Consider the following 23527-nt stretch of genomic DNA (forward strand, 5'->3'; position numbering starts at 1 on the left):
GATTATTAGTTACTCTGAGATTTTCTGAGTAAATCTACATTAACCTTTAGGATATAGCCTAAACTCAATTTAGTTTCTCTTCTACCTAATTCTTCAGAGGTAATTTGAGCTTCTGATTAATGCTTTTCAGAACTACTTGGCTACCTTTCATCTTTTTTTTTTTTTTAATCTTTGTTCTTTTTCTTGTGGAAAAGCAAAAAGAAAGGAAAAAAATTAAAGTATCACAATTTTATCAACATCATGACTCCCTTACAAGGATTACTCTGGCAAGTACTCACAAATTCAAATAAATAATCCTGTCACTAGAAGCATCAGTGTCATGGAGGTTTTGTTTTTACATACCCTGGTATAAAGCATGTTTCCTCTTTTGTCTGGGTTAGTAGGAAGCTAAAAGGTATACTTATGGCTCACAAATAACTAAGTCAACCTGGTGTTAATTTCTTCCTGTGTCTTATAAACTGGCTCCTGATATATATATTTTTTAACTGTCCAGATCCATTCCTAAATTTTAGTACTATAACACATCTCAAAACTATTTTCAAGACTAACAAAGTAACAAAAGAGAAATAATTAATACAAGCTACTTGAACAGATTTTCCATCAGATTTCACAATATCTTCTTATCTCTAATAACATCGAAATTAAAGAAGCCAAGATCCTTTTATTCCTTCTGAATTTAAAAAACTTGTTTGAACAAAATATAGGCAATACTATATTTAAACAGTGTGACGACTTTATTACTTCTTCGAAGACCCATAAGAAAATCTAGAATTGAGATCAGCCAGATCTTTAATTAGCTATTTCCGATGCAGGTTAGATTATCAATATTTTTCTGTTCTTTTATTCTGTTTTAAATAATCTACCATACCTTGAAGGTTCTTGAAAATGTTGAGCTCTTAATTGGGATGCCACAAACAATGATGATGCTATTGCCAACAACTGGTTCCTCTCAGTCTCAGTTAACACGTGTCCTGAGGGAAATCAATCAATCAATCAATCAATCACATATATAATGCTAACATCTGTGCTTCTATCTTAAAGAAGTACGAGTCATTCAAACAAGTATTTCATCAGGCATCTACTGTAAAGTTAATATTGTAGTAGGCACGGGGGTGTGCTGGGTTTGGGGTTGCAAGATTGCTCAAACAGACAAAAAACTCTGCTCACTGGAAGTTGAGTCTAATTTGGGAAAAAAGATATTAAATAGATACACAGAACAAAACAACTACGAGTAAGAAAACTATACCCACAGAGAACTCTAGGAAAAGCTCAAGGCTTCTCACACCTGCTTCTCTTTATTACTCCCTGTCCCCAACTTCTCAGAAGAAGGAGGATAAAGGGCAAGAAGCTCAAATCGCCAAAGAAAAGGAGTGTTGCTGGTCAAGGACAGACTAGGCCATGTTTTCTATTTTGAAGGATTCAAAGAAAATAAAAGGGGGATGCTCTTGCTTGTACGCATTTAGTCAGGGCTTGAATCCCAATCAATTAATCAGTCAACAAATCAATCTCTCTCTCCCTCTCTCCCTTCCTACCATAAAATAGCTAGACCTGGGGGCTGGGGTCTAGCTTGGGGAGGCCTGGGGAAAGAAGAGCACTTGGAGTGGCTGAGCGCTGAACAGCAGAGAAACCTGCTCCATTAGCCTAATTCCTCAAGAAGGAGGGAGTGAATCAAGGCATGACTCGAGCATTCCAGGGTCTGCAGGTTAACACTTCGCTCGAGAACTCTGTAATCTCACCACTATTTCTAACACTATTTATTTACCACAGTAGTATATACACACAATAGAGTATTAAATAGTTCAGTAAAAGCAATTGAGTGCTGGATCATCAGTAATAAGATGCTACTTATATAACTCAAATAAGAAAAAAGTCAGGTAGTTATCTAAACTTATGTGAAAGAAATGAAGAAATCTGAACATGTCTAAAAATTACTCAAAATAGAATTAAGACTAAAATATTTAAAATTAAAATGTAAACACTTTGAAGATCTGCAGTACATTTTTCTATGGGGAGGTGCTTCATCAAACTGAAGGGCAGAGAAAAGCCCAAGTAATCCATCCCGCCTTGAGACAAACCTAGAAACTACGTAAACCCTAACACAAATGTGGGATCTATCAACTGGTGGTGGGAATTCAGTAGTAGACCCTCTCAATGGCCTAACAAATCACACTCTTACAGGCTTTGGAAAGTTCATGATTTTCCCCTGATGCTTAAACAGTGACAAAAACATTCCATATGATTCCATAATTAATTACCCTATATAAGAAGTATTACAGAAATTTGGTCTCAGTCTTCTCAAAACATTCAGTCTAGAAGAAAAGTTCTCAAAGTGGAGCCCATGGACGAGTCAGAGATTCCAGGAGCCCTCTGGGTGTCCGCAAGGTCAAAACAATTTTCATAATGATATTAAGATTTATTTGCTTTTTTAAACTCTCACTTTCTGAGGAGTACACAACGGAGGTTCCCAGGTCTAAGGGATGCATGATGACATCATTGCTCTGATGTTAACACACAATGGATTTATTATCATTACTTTTACGTGAATTAATAAGTATTTTTAAATTTCTTAGTTTTAATTTATCATGTGGCAAATATCAATAGATATATTCACAAAAGCTCTTTGGAGCATAAAGAAGATTGGTGCTTCTCAAGCTTCACTGACCATCAGAACCACCTGGATTAGAGCCCCAATTCCTATGCTCCACCTGCAGAGACTGGCTGGTAAAAGGTATTGGGGGTTGGGGGTGTGCAATAATACACATTTCAAACAAGCTCCAGGGGGATGCTGCAAGTCATCAGATCTCGTGTTGAACACAACTGCTTTAGACTCATGTTTATCAAACTGTGTAAAGAAACCATTTAGTAGTTCATGAAACAAGTTTAGTGGGTCATGCCCAGCAAGACAAATTATCAGAGCACTTTGAACACAGTATTTTTCATGAAAATGTTGTGTGTGTTTGTGAGTATATATGCATACTAAGGATGTAAAATGTACATCTCATGGTGGTTCATCATCAAAATACTCTACAAGTCTCTTCTTTAGACACATATGCACAGTACATACCATAAGCAAGGGACAAGGCAACACATTATGAAAACCTTTTAACTGCAAGATGCCCAATCAGTATGTCATCTGGTCTAACCAACTGTTAGCATACTGACTCAGGCAATATTGTCAATGGAGGCTCCCAAATAAAATCGACCATCACTCAACAAATCTCACAGGCAAACTGATATCAACTTTAACCCTTTTATTGATATCTCACTTAAAAGGGGGGCACTGAGGTCCAATAGGCTGTGTATAAGGAATATGATCATAACTGACCTATTCTTCTTATAATGGTTTAGCATAAGGCTACCCCTGATCACGGACCACAGTGGCCTTGACTCCTGTGTGTTCCCCTGTAGCCTGATACCCAGTAGAGTGTGTCTGCCTTGGCTCTGACCTTGGACTCCCTTTGAACAGTGTGCTAGTTTGGGGCTAAGTTAGATACACATGCTTTCCATTCTCAGCTCTAGGCTAATAAGCTAAGGCAAGCATACTTCCTTCACCTTCTGACCAGGTCCTCCTCTGTAAAACCCAGCCTAGTTGCCATGAGGGGAGCTGAGAATGCATACTGACTGCTAACCCACTGGAATGTAAGTCCCATGAGGGCAGCAGATTTTTCCATTTACTGATGAATACTAAGCACCTAGAACTTCGTGGCACAGTATGTATTTAAATGCTTTCAGATTCTTCCTACCCCTTTTTGCAAGGGTGAATATAAACTAGCCAAGAGCTGCAATGACATTTGTTGCCACCTCTGCCCCAACCCTGACTGAGAAGACTGATGAGCGTGATCCTAGGTGTGTGTGGAGCACAGATCATGAGGAGGCAGAAAGATTGAGAACCTGCAGACTAGTGCACAAGAAAAGTGTAGCCTCAGGCATGCTAGCAGCAGGACGTCTGCAACAGGAACAAATCACTTCTAATATTACAAGTACAACCATAGCCTAGGTGGAGTTCTATGGCTTTCTCCAACCCAGCTCTTGGAACCTTCACAGCATTAAAGCTGACAACCTCTACTGCAGTGTCAACACCAGGGAGCAAGTGGCTCTTTGGGGAAGATATGCCTGGAAAAAGGTACAGCTCTTGGTTTAAAAAGCCTTAGGGTTTTTGACATAGTTTTACCTCTGAATTCTCAAAGCCAAGACCTCTACCTTTTGGCCCAATAGGCTCAGTACCAGTGACTAAAAGGAGAAAAACCTTTTCCTCACAATTAACCCTTAACTTCCTAACCTTTCAGGGGGGAAATTTCAAACAAAAGCCCCACACCCTAAACATGTTTATTATCTCCCCTCCTTTCTCATTAAGCCAGTAGTTACTGGAGGTCAAAACCATGTAGAAGCAGCACCCACAAGATTTATGATATACCACTATAAACCTCATGCTGTTAGCCACCCTCCGTTGCATGACCCAGTTTTTAAGATGCCTGATCTGTGTTCTCCCTAAGTGGTTTTAGTTCTATATCTATTCTAAATAGTCAAATGTAGCATTTTATTAAATAATGCTGATCGATGTTCTGGTTCTGAGCCATGCACAGGCTGTCTTTATGGGCTGTGCCTTTGTTGACCATTGGCGTCATGTGTGGGGTAGTCTGGCTGGATCATTATGTTGGGAAATCTTTAGGTAATCTCATCAGGGCTGGTTAGATTTCTCAGAGAAGGATGCTCTACCACTCTGCCCAACAGTACCTGAGTGCCTGCCAGCATTCTGGGAACCAAGAGGGGAACAAAGGCTGGCGGGTGAGGAAGGTCACCACGTTCAGGATGTCCATGTTCCCTCAATCCTCTGTCCAACTGTGCCTGGTATCCCCTGGTTTTTATCCTCTATAGAAAAGAATCTTAAAGGTTTTGCCAGGAGGGGGGGGGGAAAGTCACCTTGCTCTGAGAGTGAGGGAGGGTATACGTAGAAAATTTTGCAAAGATTTTAGACCAGTAATCCTACCTTTAGGAATTTCTCAAGGTACCTGGGGTTAATAATGGTCGAGACTTCTGAAGGGTTCTGCAGTGATAATAAGCTACTTCTCATTCTTCCCCACTGTCAGCTTAGGATTCAACTTTCTTAGGTTGCTAAGTCAGTAAAGAATAATTTGTCAGCTTTTCATTTTCCAAATTTTTATTTCCTCTCTCTTTTCTTACATCTTTTAAAAGCTTAAGTTAGTGGGTTCTGGGGGGAAAAATGTATATTTAGGCTACCATCTTTACCTCAAAATTGGTTAAAGTACTTTCATCGGCAATTTTCACAAAAAGCATATACATGGTAAGACACTTCTGAATCTTTATTTATTTGAAAATATCTTTTCTTATGTATTGACAAATGAAAGATATCTTAGTTGGGTATAGTAGTCTTAAGTCAAGTTCTTTCCTATGCAGTGGATATTATTTTAAGGTATTCTGGACACTATTTTATAGAGTCTGAAGATGATCTCATTGTTGATTCCTTGTATACAACTTGTTTTTTTCTTTCTGGATACTTTAAAATATTTTTTTGTTCTTAACATGCCTAGAGGAGTTACTTTTTTTCACTAATCCTATTTGAAGCTCAGTGAGTCTTTCCACCAATACCTTCAGGCTTTCTGAAGAACAGTAAAAAAATAAATAAATAAAAATAAAACAAAACAAAACAAAAAACTCTCCTATTATCTCTTTTAAAATCACCATTCATTTGTCTATTTTTCATGAAACTCCTATCATTCATTTGCATGTAAAATCTTCTGGATCTTTCTTCCATATCTCTTAAAATTTCCTGCATAATTTCATTCTCTTTACCTTTTTGCTACATATGTTGAGATACTTTGGGTCAGTAATTTGATTCTTAGTAGTGGCCATTCTATCTTTCACTTTGACTGCCAAAATGTTTAATCTCTAAAATCACAGTTTTGAGTTCACTAAAGTCTTTCTCCTCTAATTTCAGATCCTTAAGTGTTAAGTGTTATATTTTTCAGTAAACACAGTCATCTGCATCCCCCACCAGCAGTTCTAAAGCTGAGCACCGACTGACCTCAGGGATTCTTCTAGGCTTTCCCCCTAGGTGGGGAGGTAATCCTTTTCCTTTGTACACTAGTGGCTCTGTTTGCTCTCAGTACTCAGGTCAAAGGGTTAGTGAGTTGGTTGCTGGTAAATGCTGAACAATCAACTGGGGTATGGAGGAAGGAAAAAATCCCCAGTGTGCAGCATTTGCCAACTTCCTTGTAGTAAATATTTTCTCCATGGCTGATTTCAAACTACCAACATTACATCAAAGAGGATGGCTCACGAAGACGTGCACACATGGCTCTCACAAGCCAGCAGGGCAGCCCAGCACCCACGGCATAGAATCCTTGCAGAGGTGTTGCAATCATTTAAAACACTACCTCATCCTCAAAATCATCCTTGATTCCCCAAATGGGAATTGGTTTCTTTTTTCTCCACTTTCAAGATATTTTGCTTATATCTTTACTTAGCACTTATTTTATTCTGTCCTGTAGTGTAGTTAGTTCTCCATTTCTCTTGTGATGTTATCTCCTTAAGGGCAGAGAAAATATACTAGCTTTTTGATTTCCTTATAGAGCCTACACCAATTATTTGTTGAATGACTTTAATGACTGAATTCAGTCCAAATATCATAGCACCACTTTTAAATGTAAAGAAATACTTGACTAAAGTATTGGGGAAAAAAAGAAGTATAATTACTTGTATACTTTTTGTGTTGAATCAAATTTATAATAAAAATCTGTTACTTTTCAGAAGAAAAAGGTAATTCTTTTTGATGATGGGGCATGAGGTTGAAGTGTAGCAAGGTAGCAGAAAAATAAGTTCGAAATGTTTATTACAGGCCAATCGAAATTATATTCTTAAAATACCTTCTTCCTCATTTCCCCTTTACTTCAGAATCAAAATATTTTCTTACTCATTTTCCATTTCTTTTTTAGAATCAAAGGAAAATAACTTTTCAACATCAGAATCTTAAAAGTTAACATGAACAACAAGGTCATGTGTGTCCCATTTTTAAATTTTAGACACGATCATTTCAAAATTCAAGTATCTTTAGTAAAACTGTCCTAGTTTACAAATAAATTTGGGAAAATGAACATATATAATAGATAATTCTAATGCAGTCATAAAAACAAGCACTTGCCTATGAACAATGCCTCGGATAGCTGGACAGATGGGAAGCAGATGGGTAATCCCAAAGGGGCAAAATGACCTGGTCTCAAACATATGGAGAAGATCCCGGATTAACTGCAGATGCCACTTTTGGGCAGATATATCAAACAGTCAAAGATGATACAGTTTAATTCACCTAAGACCTGCTCTGGAGAAAAAAATGGGGAAGGAGAAATAGAGTAATCTGAAGAAGAAGAATGAGAAATAGTAGTCATTAAGAGAAGAACGAACTGACATGACAATAATATGAGGGAATAAAATAAGAGGTAGACATTAAGAATAGTAATACTCGTAGAGGTGTGCACTTCTAAAGTCCTTAGAGGCAATATGACAATACATAGTATACTCTGATTGAAAACTTTTTGATTTACGAATTTACATCCTAGCACAATTGAAAGTGTACTCAAACAGGAGTTGAAAAGCCTAGGATCAAATCCTGGCTTTATTATTTTACTGGTCATTAGCTAAAGGCCCTTATAACAACTTATGATGATTTTTAAAATTGTGTTCCTATCTGGTATGAGCATAAGAAACAAAATAACAGAGACCATGCTGATAATTCCTTACCCCCACCCCCCCAAAAAAAGTAATAATATGCTGAGCATATCATGGAAAACTGCAATATTTAAGTTTTAAATAAATTTCTGAGTTTAAAGGGGATTCCTTTATCTAGAGAATTTGGAACATTTTCCGTTGTTGCTATATGTACAGCACATAGTCATCAACCCCAGTTAGAAATTTTAAATACCCTATTTTCTTCTCCTACGAGATATTTTACCATATATACAGACTCATACATAAATGTATTGTATGTATAAATAAATACTCACACATGCATACAATGTTTGTTCTAAAGGTTTCCTTAAGTTTTTTACCTTTTTTCTCCTTCTGTCTACTGTCTCTATGATATCACCTTCACAAATGCATTAGCCAGGTAGACATAAAAACATACGGAAGTCCCAAATCCACTTCACAACTTACTACAATTTTTAATTAAAACTTTACACAGGACAAAACACCAAAATGTAAGGGTCAAAATAGAATGAACTGTTATCTGTTACATGTACAGATAATTAAAAATATACAGTATAACCCCTTCTCATCAATACTATGGATAAGATTCTTTTCATTAATTCAAAAAGTATTTAACTGATGTCAATTATGTTTCGGTTGCTAGGAATACAATAAAAAGCAATGACCTAAGTAGTTCCTGACCACATGAAACCAACAAATAAAAATATTATTTTAAGGTTGTATTTTATTTTGTATTTTTAAAAACTCAAAAGTTCAGGAAAAAGAATCTGATGACTCAATTAGTTGTTTTAAAATCTCAAATAATAGACATTCTTCCTTTCCCTTGGTACTAATGATAAAACTCTGTAACATTAAAGTTTTGAAAGAACATTAAAATCAGTCATCTCCAATTAGTCTTACAAAAACTCTGAGTTATAATTCTGAGTTAAAAACTGCTTTGTAAATGCATTCAACAGTTCAACAACATGAAGCTGACCTGAATCTATATATAACTCCTAATGTGACTACAGGAGTCATTTTATATACTAAAACAGTTTAAATAGATATAAAGAACAATTGAAATTTGTAAGAGAATATCTAATCTTCATACACACCCATTGTAAAGGCTTCTTTCACATGAATAATATTTCTATTAAGTCTCATGTAAGTCCTGTTGGTTTCTTAATATTACATTAACCATATTTTCAATGCTCACAAAAGGGTTTTCTCTATCTTTCACTTGATGAGCAATTTTTTTTACTACCTGGAAACACTCACTGACAACTCTGCAACACTAAATTTCATACTCCACTCATTACTTTATTCAAAACTTGACTCTTCAGAATAAAAACCATCATCTCAGACATCTTCATTTTCATTAATAGGAGTAGCATCTGGTTTTCTGAAATTTTCAGTGCTATTTTTCATAAAGATACCTTTTTTTAATCACTTAAGAAGAGTTCCTATATAAACCCATATCAGTAGGGAATACAAGTCCGATTAGACTTTCAGAAACTAAAAGTTCCAGGAGGCTAATGATGGGCCTACAATGTTTTGCTCCAAAACACTATACTCACAGAACAGACTTACTCAACAAAATTGCAGATTACTACACTTATGAGTCACCTAAGAACACTCAACATCTTGAATGTCAAGATACTGTAAATAGGTTAATAAATCAAATATATTACAAGCCAAAAGGCCTTAATTTCAAATAAGCATAAAAATAATGACTTAAATACACTAAAATATTCCAGTGCATACATACCTTTAAAGCCATCAGGATATACATCAGAGAGAAATTTAGTACTGATGTCTCCTTTTACAAAACGTGAGTTGATTATCACTTCTCGAAGTAATGCAATATTATGTGTAACACCTAAAAACAAAATGATATCAGATTGAATTAGAAAACAATAAGTCAGTTAAAAATCTAACTCTCATAACTTGGAGAAATTTACCATCAGTGTCCTATGACCTAGGACAAATCATGCAAGGTTACTCGTCTTCTTGACTTCAAATAACAACAAAAAAATCTGAACTTGAGATATCAATAAAAAACTACATATAAACTTGAGGAGCTTGATATTGACAAGTCAATTCCATGGGGAAGGAAATGTCTTTTCAACAAATGGTACCAGAACAACTAGATATCCATGTGGAATAAAAAGAAAATGAATCTCAACCCCAATGATAGACAAAAACTAGCTCAAAATGGATCACAAACCTAAATGTAAAACCTAAAACTATTTTAAGACTTAATACGGGGCAGGGAGGAAATCTCCGTTACCCTGAGGCAACAGATTCTTAGTACCCAAAAACCACAAACCTTAAAAATTAACAAATTGGACTTCCTCAAAATTCAAAAGTCTGCTCTTCAAAAAATACAGTTAAGAAAATGAAATGGCAAGCCACAGACAGAGAAAATATTCACATCTATTAAAAAACTTGTATCTGGAATATATAAGGAATGCTTACAACACAATTATAAGAAGACAAACACACCAAGTGAAAAAAAACATGGGCAGAAGATCTGAACAGACATTTCACAAAATGTCCAGCAACCATAGGAAAAGATGTTCAATGTCATTATCATCAAAGAAATACAATAATATACCTCTACGCACTAATTTATATAGCTAAAAATTAAAAGATGGAGATACCAAGTGTTGGTGAGAATATGGAACAATATAGCACACCCTATGGTCGCAATATAAAATGGTATGCTCACTTTGGGACTGTTTGGCAGCTTCTGAAAAAGTTAAATATATACTCACCATATGATTCAGACAATTTACATCTAAGTATTAATCCAAGTTAAATAAAAACATATGCCTATACAAAGACTTATATACAAAGATTAAAAGCAGCTTGATTTGCAATATTCAAAACCTGGAAACAATCTAAATGTTCATCAACAAGTAAACAGATTAACAAAATGTGGTTTGTTCATACAATGGAATTCTATTCCATAATAAAAAGGAATGAGTTGATAATACACATAATAACAAGGACGAATCCCAGAATCATTACTCTGAGCTAAAGAAGCAAGACCAAAAATAACGCATACTGTATGAGTCTATAAAATTTTAGAAAATGCAAATCAACCTATAGTGACAGAAAGTAAATCACATGGTTACAATGGTTCTGAGGTAGGGTGAACTGCAAAGGCCATGAGGAAACTCTCAGGGGTGACGGAAATGTTAAAAGTACAGTAGTCGCCCCTCAATGGCGGTTTCACTTACTGTGGTTTCAGTTACCCACAGTCAACCATGGTCTGAAAATATTAAATGGAAAATTCCAGAGATAAACAATTCATAAGTTTTAAATTGCATGCCATTCTGAGCAGTGTGATGAAATCCCACGCCATTCCGCTTTCTCCTGGCTGGGACATGAATCATCCCTTTGTCCAGCATCTCTGAGCTGTAGATGCTCACTTAGCAGCTTTTTCAGTAATCAGATTGACTGTTGGCAGTATGATGTTCAAATAAACCTTATTTTACTTAATAATGGCACAAAGTTCAAGAGTAGTGATGTTGGCATATTGTTGTAATCGTCATCATTAGTTATTGTTGTTAATCTCTTACTGAGCCTAATTTATAAATTGAGCCATCATAGACATGTATGTATAGGAAAAAGTGCAGTCTACATAGGGTTCTGTACTATACGTGGTTTCGGGCACCCACTGGGGGTCTGGGAACGTATCCCCTGTGGATAGGGTAAAGTATTGTATGTTGATTGTTGTGATGGTTTCATAAGTGTATATATATATATATACACACATATATATATGTATGTTGAAACTCAACAAATTGAATACTCTAAATATTATAAGTTTATTATATGTCAGTATACCTCAAAAAACAGGAAAAGAAAATAACATGTGATCTAGTAGAAAAAAATTGAGTCTAGCACACAACATAAAGTCAAAATAGGTAATTGCCACAAGAGAGATATCAATGGTGTTGGGAGAGTTCTATGATACAGAAAGGCTTTATGAAGACAGGAGTATTTGATCTTGGTCATCTAGATTATAAAGGTGTTAAATAGGCATAAAAGGAAATGTGAGGAGGCACTGCAAATACAGAAAAGGCAGGAATTACAAAAGGCTTCCACAAGAACAGCAGGTGACTGCAGAAAAGCAGGGCTGAAGATGAAGTAAATAGAAGGTTGTTAATTCCTTCCACTTTCTTTGGTCCACTTCTAACAGGTACCATCATGCTGCAAAACAAACCTACAAAGCCTGATTCTGATCTTGCTATTCAAGCCTCATAGAATCCCTACTTTTACAACAATAATTATAAAGTAAGCAAAGAATCAGACACTCAAGCTCTAGTACCAGCTCTACCTCTTACCTCAGGTGAGCTATTTAACCTCTCAAAGCTTTAGTTTCCTCATTTGTAAACTGGTGACAGTAATAGAACCTTTTGTGCATGATTGTCATGAGGTAAAAATGAAATAATGCTTAATGCAATGCCAGGTACTGAAAAAGGTACTATCCTTTTATACAGGAATAAACAAAGAATGTAAGACAAAATGTAATTAATAAAACATCAGACAGACGTTGTACTGCATCCTAAGCTTCAGCACCAACTTACCGAACTAACTTCACGTTCTGCAAGAATTTAAAAGGCTCCTCGAAAGAGGTCTGGCTACAAAAGGAAAATTAATCCTTTGATCACATGTTTTACAAACAGACAAAACTAAAGCACTTTTGAAGAGGAAAATTGTACATATGCATAGGAAATGACAGCTGTGGTGTTCCAAGAAGAGAATAGCATTTGTGACTTACACAGATTTTCCTGGCTAGGAAAGAAAAATAGAGAAACATGCAGAAGGACCCGAAGAGCAGTAGATGAAGCCTGGGTAATATTAGGGAAAAACTGAAAGTGTTGAAGAATTTTCACTGTTGTAAGAGGCAAGTGGTTACCACAGGTACTTCAGTGGAGACGACTGAAAGAACATCATGGCCACAGGGTATGAGCAAAGGAGAGAATGCTGCTAGATGCCACTGAAAAGTCCAATAGGGGCATTCAGGGTCTTGCAGGCCACGTGAAGATTTCACTTTCTCCTGAGAGCAACTACAATGGTTGAAGCAGGGTAGAGATGACTGGATTTATGCATTCCAGGAACCACTCAGGCTGCTATCTGGAAAAGGGATTGGGGAAGGGCAAGAGTGAAGATGGGAAAATTTGTTAGCTGACAATTTCAGGAGACATGCTAAAAAACGAATAGAAACAGAGAAAAGTAGCTGGACTTGAAAGATGTTGAAGAGGCAGACACGGCGTTGAGATTTAACCGATGTCAAGAATGTGGAGATGAACTCAATACCCAAATTTCTGACTCTGCAACGTGATGGAAGATGCCGTTCGAAGAGAAGAAATAGGTTGAGAGGAAAAAATCTGATTCACTTTAGGCAAGTTAAATTTGAGATGCCTGTGAGATGTCTGAATATTAGAGTTCAGAAGAACAGGAAGATTAGAATGTATACAACAGAATGCAGATGTTTTCTAGTTATGGGGATGGACATCCACATAAAGGAATCCAGAACAGAGTGAGAAACAGAGTAATGCAAAATAAAACCAGCAACATGCAAATTATTCATATATTATAACTGAAGTTCTGGAAAAATAAGTTCCTAATGAAGGCACTAGAAAAAACTCAAAGTTAGAAGACCAAGGTACAGTAGCAATTGAATTTCCAAAAAAAGTGGTTCTTATATACAATTAACAATTCAGAATATTTCAATTTACAAGCTTTTTTGCAAAGTACTAGATAAGTTAACTAGACAGTCTAACTCCCAGGATTTTTGTCTTTCCCTCCCATGGTTAAAAAATACTGTTCACTTATATATCAATATTTCATATTTAACTTTACTGGCTTTTCTGTTACAGCCTAGTGCTGGTATAAATTTTCTAGTTCTCTGTGTGGCCAATGTCAAAACAGCTGGAGCCAAACCCTGTCTTCAGTAAAATATGACAGCTTTCAGAAAGAGTTCATGATAATTTGAACAAAAATAGGATTATTTTCCCCATGATAAATTCATGACTGATGACATCCAAAAAATTAAAATGCATGCAGTTTTATAGAATAAATGTTATATTTTTATTCCATATTCAAAATTGAAAAAGAGGTATTGATTTCAGAAAATGTAACTCAAAGGAATTATAAGCAAAACCTAATTTACATTTTGTATATCAAAGAACAGAGCAATTCAAGCACATAAATAAAGCATAGACTTTTAAAAATACTTCTACTTGAATAGTAAATAAATCGAGCATGAAAATACAGACTTATCTCACTAAATGATGCTTCAAGAATAAAAACACAAAAGCATTTTCTTAAATGTTCTTGAATAATATATTACATAATATTGTGCAAAATCAACTCATTATCTGTTTTTCTTTACTAAGGAATATATGGTGAAATAATGGCTCATGACAGACAACCAATATCGAGGTGCCACAACTGACTATTCCAAAAACTACTGTACATTATTTCTAAAGCCAAAATAGGAATAATCAGAAAATCATTTTATACCTAAAAGCTCAAAAAATCAGATGGGAAAAATCATTGAACTCTTAAAAGGCATCCTACATATTTGAAAGTTATTATTCTGTATTTAGTTTACCTTCTTTCCATATCCCAGGAAAGACAATGCTATTTAAACAGATCCTTATTTAAATAGTAGGTGGACAGTAGAGGTATTCTTGGAGAGTTAGTTTACAACTTCAGCAACATTACTAATCATATACCCATAAAAATTATGACTGGGAGTTTCAGATTGGGAATAGAGAATGACCTCTGCCAAAGTTCACCAGGTCCCATCTGTATGGGCAATCACGACCAGGCCACATTAGGGAGGCCCCTAAGAGCAGCCTGCTCCTGACTACCTGCTGGTTCCAAAACACTGCCCAGACATTAGCTGCACATGCTGCCAGGATCAAACAGAGGCCAAAAGGCACTGCTACTTCATAAAGACTTAGAAATTAAACAAATTATATTTTTGCTCTAAACTTTCTCTATCTTAACAAAAGTTCACAATCAACTCGGGAAAAAAATATTTACATTTGAACAATTAAGCAGTTAAGTTGTCCTTCCTTTTCTGCCCTTCATAAAACAATTTTTTAACCTATCTATCCTTTAGAATTAGCCAGATGAATAATATATAAGTAAAAATCACAAAGTCATCTGTTTTTATACCATAAATGCGGGGGTGGAGGGTAGATTTCTCTTCCCTATTTTTTAACCTTATTTTGGAATCATTTCAGAATTTTAGAAAATTTTCAAAAATAGTACAGAGAAGTGCTGAATATACTTTGCCTAGATTCTCCAAATGTTAATATTCTACCACATTTATTTGCTTTATCATTAATTTTCTCTCTGTGTATGTACACACACACATAATTTTCCTTCTTAAACATCTGAGGGTAAGTTGCAGGCAAGATGCTATTTTACCTCTAAATACATCAGTGTATATTTCCTAAAAAGCAAAGTAAGTCTCTTACCAATCACAGCACAAGGATGAAAATCAGAAAAGTGTAACGCTAATAATATTATCATTATCTAATCTGCAGACCTTATTCAAATTTCACCAATTGTTCCCTTATGACCTTTACTACAAAAGAAAAACATTTTTTTCTGGTCCAGAGTCTAATCCAGGATCACACACTGCATTTAGCTGTCATGTGTATTTAGTTTCCTTTGATCTAGATAAGTTGCTCAACTTGTCTTTGTGTTTCTTGACCTTGACATGTCTGAAGAGTAGAAGCCATTTATTTTGTAGACTGCCTTTCAATTTGGTTTTTCTGATGTTTTCTCATAATTACATTCAGGTTACACATTGTTGGCAAGCACATCACAGAAATGATGTTGTGTTCTTTTCACAGCATCGTATCAAAAGGCACATGATGCTGATTTGTCCCATTACCAGTGAGGCTAATTTTGATTATTTGGGTAAGTCGCCAGTCTTCTCCAATGTAACAGCACTCACTTTCCCATTGTAATTAATAAGTATCTCATAGGGGAGATGCATAAAACTATGCAAATACCTGTTCCTCATATTTACACCCACTAATTTAATATCCATTGATTATTCCTATTTAAAAAACTTGATGATTGCCAAATGGTGATTTTTCTACATTAGTTAAAAATTTACAATAAGGAAGAGCTATGTCTTTCCCCCCATTTATCTGACCTACCTATTAACGTCAGTATTAGTTCATGCACTCTTATTTTATTCCATGCATTATAATGCATTACTAGCATATTTATTTTGTTGCTGACATTTTCCCAGATTTGCCCAGATGTAGCCCCTTCAAGCTGGCTTCTGGGTCTTTTCGACAGATCATCATTTTTGAGCACTTGCTTACTTTCTTATACAAGATGTTTCAGGCTCATCTTGTACTCCTCCTGAAATAAGACATTTTATTATGGAGCCGTGGTTCCATTTATGGGAAAATGGTATTTAGAAAACAAGATCTAGGTGCTTGGTGTGCTCAAGCTACAGGTGTCAATGCTTGTATGATCTCTCAGCTGGGCAGTGGTGTCACTTGAAGGCAATTTGTCCCCTAGGGGATATATGGCAATGTCTGGAGATACTTGGTTGTTACAGCTAAGGAGATGCTACTGTCATTTAGTGGGTAGAGGCCAAGAATGTTAATAAACATTCTACGATGCATAAAATAGCATTCCCCAAAACAAAGAATTGTCTGCCCTAAAATGTCAACAGGGCCAAAGTTGAGAAACCCTGAGCTAGAGAATATGTGTATATGTGTGTTTTCACGAACACAAACATGTATTTATATAAGAGTATTTATCAGTTCATCTTAAAACCTAGGAGTTTACACTAATAACTTCAATTTCAATCCAGCACCTCAGGTTTATTCTACCCTTATCCATTCCCACATCTGTAACTACCTTCTCTGACAGTGAGAAACATGGCTCTTATTATTCACGATATATGTATTTCCCCAGGCCCAGAATACACATGAACTAGTTTCAGAACTGCTAGCCCATAAACTATGAAAAGCAAATCTACTAACCAGGATTTAATATTTGTTAATACATATTTTGTCTTTAGCCTGAGGGTATACAGTAATAATACTGTTAAAAGTTATTTGGGTTAGTTTTTTCTTTCCTCTCCCCTTCATCATGATTATTACTCATGTGAAATAAAGTCCTGTCCATTTGTTTCTGTTTGTATTCCATTTTGAGTTTTTCCCCCAGGTGTTGATGATTTTGTACATTTACTTATAAATATTAAGATGGATCTAAACATCAGAATTATACAAAAACATATAATCAAAGAAATCTTGCCCCTTCATCCCCATTTACCTTGTTTCCCATTCCCCAATCATTTCCCCCATATCCCCCCTCCACCTTCTGAAGGTACGCCACCTTATTAGTTCTGGTCTTGAATATGTGTGTGTATTTCCACAAATGAGCACACATGTATCTATTATTTCCCCAAGTCCTCCACCGATACCTATTCTCCCCTCCTTCTTTAATTAAAAAATAACAACAAAAAAAGCTACTTTTAGCTTGGTAAATGGCCATGCTGATACCAACTACATTTCCTATCTTCCTGTACAGCTAGGTGTGACCATATGACTAAATGCTAATAGGATGGGGGGAGAAAGAAGGGATGCCCTTTCTAGGTTATACCCTGAAAAAAAAAGGGCATGAACTCCCCTGCCACCCTCCTGCTGAGACTTGCCTATGGGCATGAAAGCAGCCACTCTGGGCCCCAAAATGAAACCACCTGTTGTGAATGCAAGAGTCACCCCACCAGCCTTGACAACCCCTTTTCTGTACTGTTACGTAAGACAAACATTAAACTCTATCTTTCTTAAGTCACTGTATTTTTTATTCTTTTTACAACTGCTTACACTACAGCCTAACCATGAAGGTCCTCAGATGGCATGATGATGGTGTATTCCAGGAAATGAAAACGACAATGAAGTAGGAAAAAAGAGGGCACAAAAGGAAGTGGTGAAAATGAGATCACAGAGGCCATGCAGGGTTTTGCAGGCCACGCAAAGGCAATGGAAGACACCAAAGGATTCTAAGTAGGGAAGTGACCATGATGTTATGATATAATATGAGATATATATTTGGTCTTTGTCTCAGTTCCTGGCACAGAACTCCTAAAACAGGGTTCAGAGACCTTCCAAGTTGGTGAACACGTGGAAGTGTTAGAGGGTGGTGTACTTGAAGAGGACATGGAAGCTCTGCACCCCTCCCCCATACCTTGCCCTATGGATCTCCTCCATTTGGCTATTCTCAAGCTGTATTCTTTATAATAAACCAGTAATAGTAAGCAAAGAGTTTCCCTAAGATCTGGGAGGCATTACTGCAAATTACCAAACCTGAAGAAGAGATTGTGGGAACCCCCAATTTATAGCTAGCTGGTCAGTCAGAAGTACAGGAGGCAACATAGGACTTGTGATTGGCATCTGAAGTGGGGGCAGTCTCACGGGACTGAGCCTTCAACCTGTGGGATCTGAAACTAACTCCAGGTTGATAGTGTCAGAATTTAATTGAACCAAATTGCAGGACACCTAGTTGGTGTTTGCAGAGAATTGGAGAACTGCTCGGTGGAAGGACACATTTGGTGTCAGAAGTGTATAGAGTAAAGAGAAAAAAAGGGTTTTGTATTTGGGACAATTAGTTTTGTACTTTACAAAGATTTTTCTGTCTATACCAAAGAATGGATTGGTGCAGGAAGCTACTGCATGATATAGATGGCAATGGCATGGCACAGCAGGGCCAAAGAAAAGAGAACAGAATCAAAGATTATTTAGATAAAGTGTACAGAGGCAACCTCTCAGAAAGCCTTCGAAACCACTTTAAAAAGCCCAAGGTCTCACCTTCCGACAGGATACTTCAGGGACTCTGTATCCTTCAGCACAGCTTCTCTGGCCACCCCTTATCCTCAGAACCCAACTACCCCCTAAATAACTCTTCCTTCTTTTCCAAGCTATTCCATGCTATCTTCCTAACTTCTGCTCCATTATCAGTCAGGTCCACTGTATGTTTGGTATTTTCATAGAACATTCCATCCACCTCCTTGCTGGTAACCTCAATGTCCTCAAGGATTTTACTTCTCCAGCAACCCTAATATCCCTCCTTGCTACACACTACCACTTCCAGAACATGACCTCTTCTAATTCTTTATTTTTTTTAATTTATTTTATTTATTGAATCAAAATCGATTATACATATTTGGGGGCTTGAACATTGAGATATGTTGATTAAATCAATATTACTAGCATATATATTGTTACAAATCGTAATTATTCTTTATGCCCCTTGTCCAATCTCTCCCCTTCCCCCATTCTCTCCCCCTACCCCCTCTAATTGCCCTAGATTTCTTCTCTCCTTCTGAAAGAATAATAGTTACTCTGTTAACTTGTTGCCTAGATGATCTGTCCAATGCTGAGAGATGTGATCGGGTCCCCCAATATTTTCATAGAGCTTCTTCTGTCACTCTGAAATGGGTTTTGTGGAAAGAGACATCTTCTTTTCTTTGTCTCTGCTGGTGACTCTCTTTGTGTCAATGCACTCCAGTGGTTAGCAGACCACCTGCATGGTGGTTGTGGCATCTAGCCGCTTTTGCAGCAGCCATGGTTATTGTGGTGGCTGTGGTGGGCCACCCACGTGGAGGTGCTGTTTTTGGTATGCTCCTTGGCACTGGCAGTGTGCCTGATTGTGGGGTATGTTTGGTCTCCTTCTCCATGCCTCTGGTCCCCGGGGAGGTCCCAAGGCACTGGTGCCATGTGCCTAGCTGTGGGAGTGGGGTCCAGTCCCCTTCTCCATGTCCTGGGTCCCTAGGCAGGCCCCGAGGTACTGGCACAGTGTGCCTGGCTGTGGGAGGAAGGTCCGGTCCCCTTCTCCATGCCTTGGGTACCCAGGTGGGCCCTGAGGTGCTGGCGTTTTGTGCCTGGTGTGGGAGGAGGGTCCAGTCCCTGGCTCCATGCCTCAAGTCACTGGGCAAGACCTGAGGCACCGGCTTGGTGTACCTGGTTGTGGGAGAGAGGTCCAGTCCCCTTCACCTTGCCTCAGGTCCCTGGGTGGGCCTCGAGGTACTGGCATGGTGTGCCTTGTTGTGGGAGGAGGGTCTGGTTCCTGCCTCCATGCCTCAGGTCACTGGGTGGGACCCGAGGTGCTAGCTTGGTGTGCCTGGTTGTGGGAGAGAGGTCCAGACCCCTTCTCCATATATCAGGTCCCTGGGCAGGGACTGAGGTACTGGCGTGGTGTGCCTGGTTGTGGGAGAGAGGTCCGGTCCCCTTCTCCATGCCCTGGGTCCCTGGGTGGGCTCTGAGGTGCTGGCATGGTGTGCCTGGTTGTGGGAGGGTGGTCTGGTCCCCTTCTCCATGCTTCGGGACCGTGGACAGGCCCCGAGGCACTGGCTTGGTGTGCCTGGTTGTGGGAGAGAGGTCTGGTCCCCTTCTCCCTGCCTCGGGTCCCTGGGCAGGTCCCAAGGCGCTGGTGCAGTTTGCCTGGAAGTGGGAGTGGGGTCCGGTCTCAGGATCCAAGCCTCTGGTTCCCAGGCAGGCCCCAAGGTTCTGGTGGTGTGCCTGGGCCAGAACTAATTTTTTGTCCTTTGTTTCTAACACGGGGGAACTTCCTGTGGGAACCAGTACTTGAGCTGTGTGGTTGTTTAAATTGCTGCTTTACTGCTGTTTCCCTCAGGAAGGCTTTTTGTGCAGGTCAGGATTTAATGGCTGATCTTATAGGTACTTCTGGCTCTCCAGAGACCCAGTGGATCTGTATTCTGTAGAATCTCTGATCTGGGCCTGAGTTTTTTCATCAAACTGCTCCCCATGCAATTCTGCATTCCCGACCAGTCTCCTCTGAGTGGTCCTGTGCTGGCTGGGGGGCAGGTCGTCTGTCCTTGCTGTGTCCCAGTGTTCTCCTGGTGTTCCTATCTTGCCCACCACCCGTGCTCCAAACACTTCTCATGGGATGGGCCCTGCTTTGGTCCCTTGCAATGACTCACCAGCCTCTGAACGGCTCCCTTTTTTCACTTGCTCTGGCTCCTCACTCCTGCGTGGGTCCACAGGAACCCTATTAGGAGTTTTGCTGTCCTGGGGCCGCCAAGGCCCTCTTCCCCCTGCCGCCTCCAAGTAACTCCATCTGAAGGGCACAGCTGCGGCTTCTGCCCGCTCCTGCTCCATACGCTCATCAGCTCAAGCCTCAAAGCAGCTGCGGCCTGAAATGCTCAGAGCAGCTTTTTCTTTCCCTCATCGTAGTTTCTCCTACCTTCATGAACTCCGTAGGTCTCTCCTCTTCTTCCCCTGAGCTCCAGCTGCCCTGGCTTGGCTGATGTTACATTTTTATAGTTGTAAATTTGGTTGATTTGTGGGAGAGAGTGATGCTACAGCCCGTCTACTCCACCATCCTGATTCTATATCTACCTCTTCTAATTCTTGGAGAAATTTCTGCTAACCTTGAGGCTAATTTTATCTGGCTATAAAATCCTCACCAATTCCTTGACATTTATCAACATCGTTGCCACAACCCAATATCCACTAAAGAATCTTTGTTACCTGACTCACAATTTTTTTCTGATCCTAACCCATCTCGTCTACTGTATGGGATGACCCATGTACCATCTTCACATCTCAGCTCTTTGGACTTCAACTCAAATAATCTAGTCTTTTACTTTAGCCACTTGGTCCCATCGTAATACCCTGAAATCTTCTAATCCTCAGTAATTGCATCACATTCAAAATCGGCAATTCAAAGAATACCATGTTCTACTGCAACCCTGTCCTTCAAGCTCACTTCCCAGTGCCTTCACTGGACCAACACTGACACCTCCAATCTAGAATGCAGGACATTCTTAACTCAATTGCCCTGACTGTTCTCAATAATTAATGAAATGAAATACAAAAGAGGCAAGATAATAAAACGATATAACCAAAGACATTGTGCAAACTTTGGACCATGAACAGGGTTAAAAAACAGTTTAAAAAAAAAAATCTTGAATATAAACAATACATTAGACTGCTCTTAATTTTTTTTAGTGTGATAATGGTGTTGTGGTTTTTGGGGAACATGACTTTACCTTGAAGATGCACAGTGAAGTATTTAGGTGATGTGTCATGATGTTTGCAACTTTCCTTTAAATGGATCAGAAAAAAACAGAAGAAAGAATGGGGAGAGGAGAGGAAAAAGGAAGAGTGAGGAAGAAGGAGAAAAAGGTAGAGGAAGAGAGAAAGGGGGAAATGGAGAAACAAAGCAAACGTCCAAAAGTTCAACAATAAATTAATCTGGTGAAGAGTACACAGGTGTGCATCATACTACTCATCCAATTTTTCTCCAAGTTTGAAAATACCTAAAATAAAAAGCCTTAAGGGAAATATATCAAGAAAAAACCCTCTTTGATAAATCCTTTGAGCTAAAAGAAAATTCAGTCTGACATATGTACATCCACACCTTACTCTGAAGTGGTTTAACTAATATGAGAATGTACTACACATTACTCCACAAATTGCTCTTCTGCTTTAACAATACATATGGACATGTCTTCAAGTCACAGCTGCATAGTATTTTACAGTAAAGATGCGCTGTAGATTATTCAATCTTTCATCCATGTAGTGGACACTGGTTGGTCAGCATTTTGGCTACTGCAAACAATTCTGTTGTAAATGTCCTTGGGAACATCCTCTCACAATTCAGTCTTTTAACTCTACATGAAAGAGTACCAAAAGTTGAACAGCTGGGTCAAAGGGTAGGTACTTTTATTTTCACATCTAATGCCAGATTATCTTCTCAAAAGACTACAGTAGAGCAAGTCACACTCCAAAGAGGACTTCCCCTTTATTTCATCTGCACAGTGAGTTACCAGACTTTTTTAAAATGCTGCCACTCTGGGAAGCTACTTGAAGGCAGCACAAAGTGAGGTACTCTCAACAGAGTTACCTATTAAGTCCTAAAATACTCATATTGTCTTTCAAAAGATAAAAAAGGAGAGGAAAGAAAAGAAAGATACCCTACCCGCCTCCTTGAATTCCCACCATACTTTTTCACCCCACTATTACAGCACTTATGAAGTTATATTATACTTATCTGTTTACATGTTTTTCATACAAGTATACCAGAAACTCCTTGAAATCAGGATTGGTATCACTCATTCACTCATTTATTCATTCAACAAATATTTATTAATCACCTACCACATGTCAAACACTGCTAAGCATCAGTAATACCCAAGTAAAAAACACCATCAGATAAACAAGATAAACACCCTCTTGTACCTAATATTTTTAGGGAACAATCCAATATTTAGCAATTAATCATACAATTAATACTTTAATTACAGTGATGGTAAATGCTTTGGAGAAGCATTGGAACAGGGTGAAATGAAGGCATAAAGCCCCAGCACATGGTACTGGGAATGACCTAAAACAGACTTTTGATATTGCTTACCTATGGTTTAATAAATTTCACATCACCAACTGACCGATAAAGTCATTTATGACATATGATTTCTAACTATGTGGTTTTATAATTGTGATGAGAGAGGGAAGAAAGAAGAAGGGAACTAAAGATAGTGAACAACATGAGCCAATGTAGTGCCAAGCCCTTCATACTTAACCTCCCTTCATCCTCACCACTAATTTATAAGGCAGAGACTATCACTCCATTTTTAAAACGTGGAGTATGAGATTCAGAGAGACAAAGTAATTTGGTAAAAATCACATAATTACTATATGGCATGAGAATAGTATATGAACCCAGGTCTGTCTGGTTTCTTTCTACTACATCACAATGACTCAAAGGCAGCATCTCAGACTAAGCCTGAAAAAAATCTATC

General features: G+C 38.1%; 1 protein-coding gene across 5 annotated transcripts in view; it reads right to left on the reverse strand.

The window, feature by feature from the left end:
• Window positions 1-23527, reverse strand: part of PCCA (propionyl-CoA carboxylase subunit alpha) — a 411013-nt gene that overhangs the window by 174486 nt on the left and 213000 nt on the right. For 3 of the 5 annotated variants that reach the window (XM_063101797.1, XM_063101798.1, XM_063101795.1), the window contains 3 exons: window positions 9470-9580; window positions 7160-7228; window positions 869-971 (listed from right to left, as the gene is read on the reverse strand). In XM_063101797.1, the coding sequence (XP_062957867.1) occupies window positions 869-971; window positions 7160-7228; window positions 9470-9580 (283 nt within the window). The remainder of the gene's footprint in view (window positions 1-868; window positions 972-7159; window positions 7229-9469; window positions 9581-23527) is intronic. The other 2 variants (XM_063101799.1, XM_063101796.1) reach the window with 1 other exon arrangement.

This window comes from Cynocephalus volans, chromosome 7 (assembly GCF_027409185.1).
Source record: "Cynocephalus volans isolate mCynVol1 chromosome 7, mCynVol1.pri, whole genome shotgun sequence".
Taxonomy (NCBI): domain Eukaryota; kingdom Metazoa; phylum Chordata; class Mammalia; order Dermoptera; family Cynocephalidae; genus Cynocephalus; species Cynocephalus volans.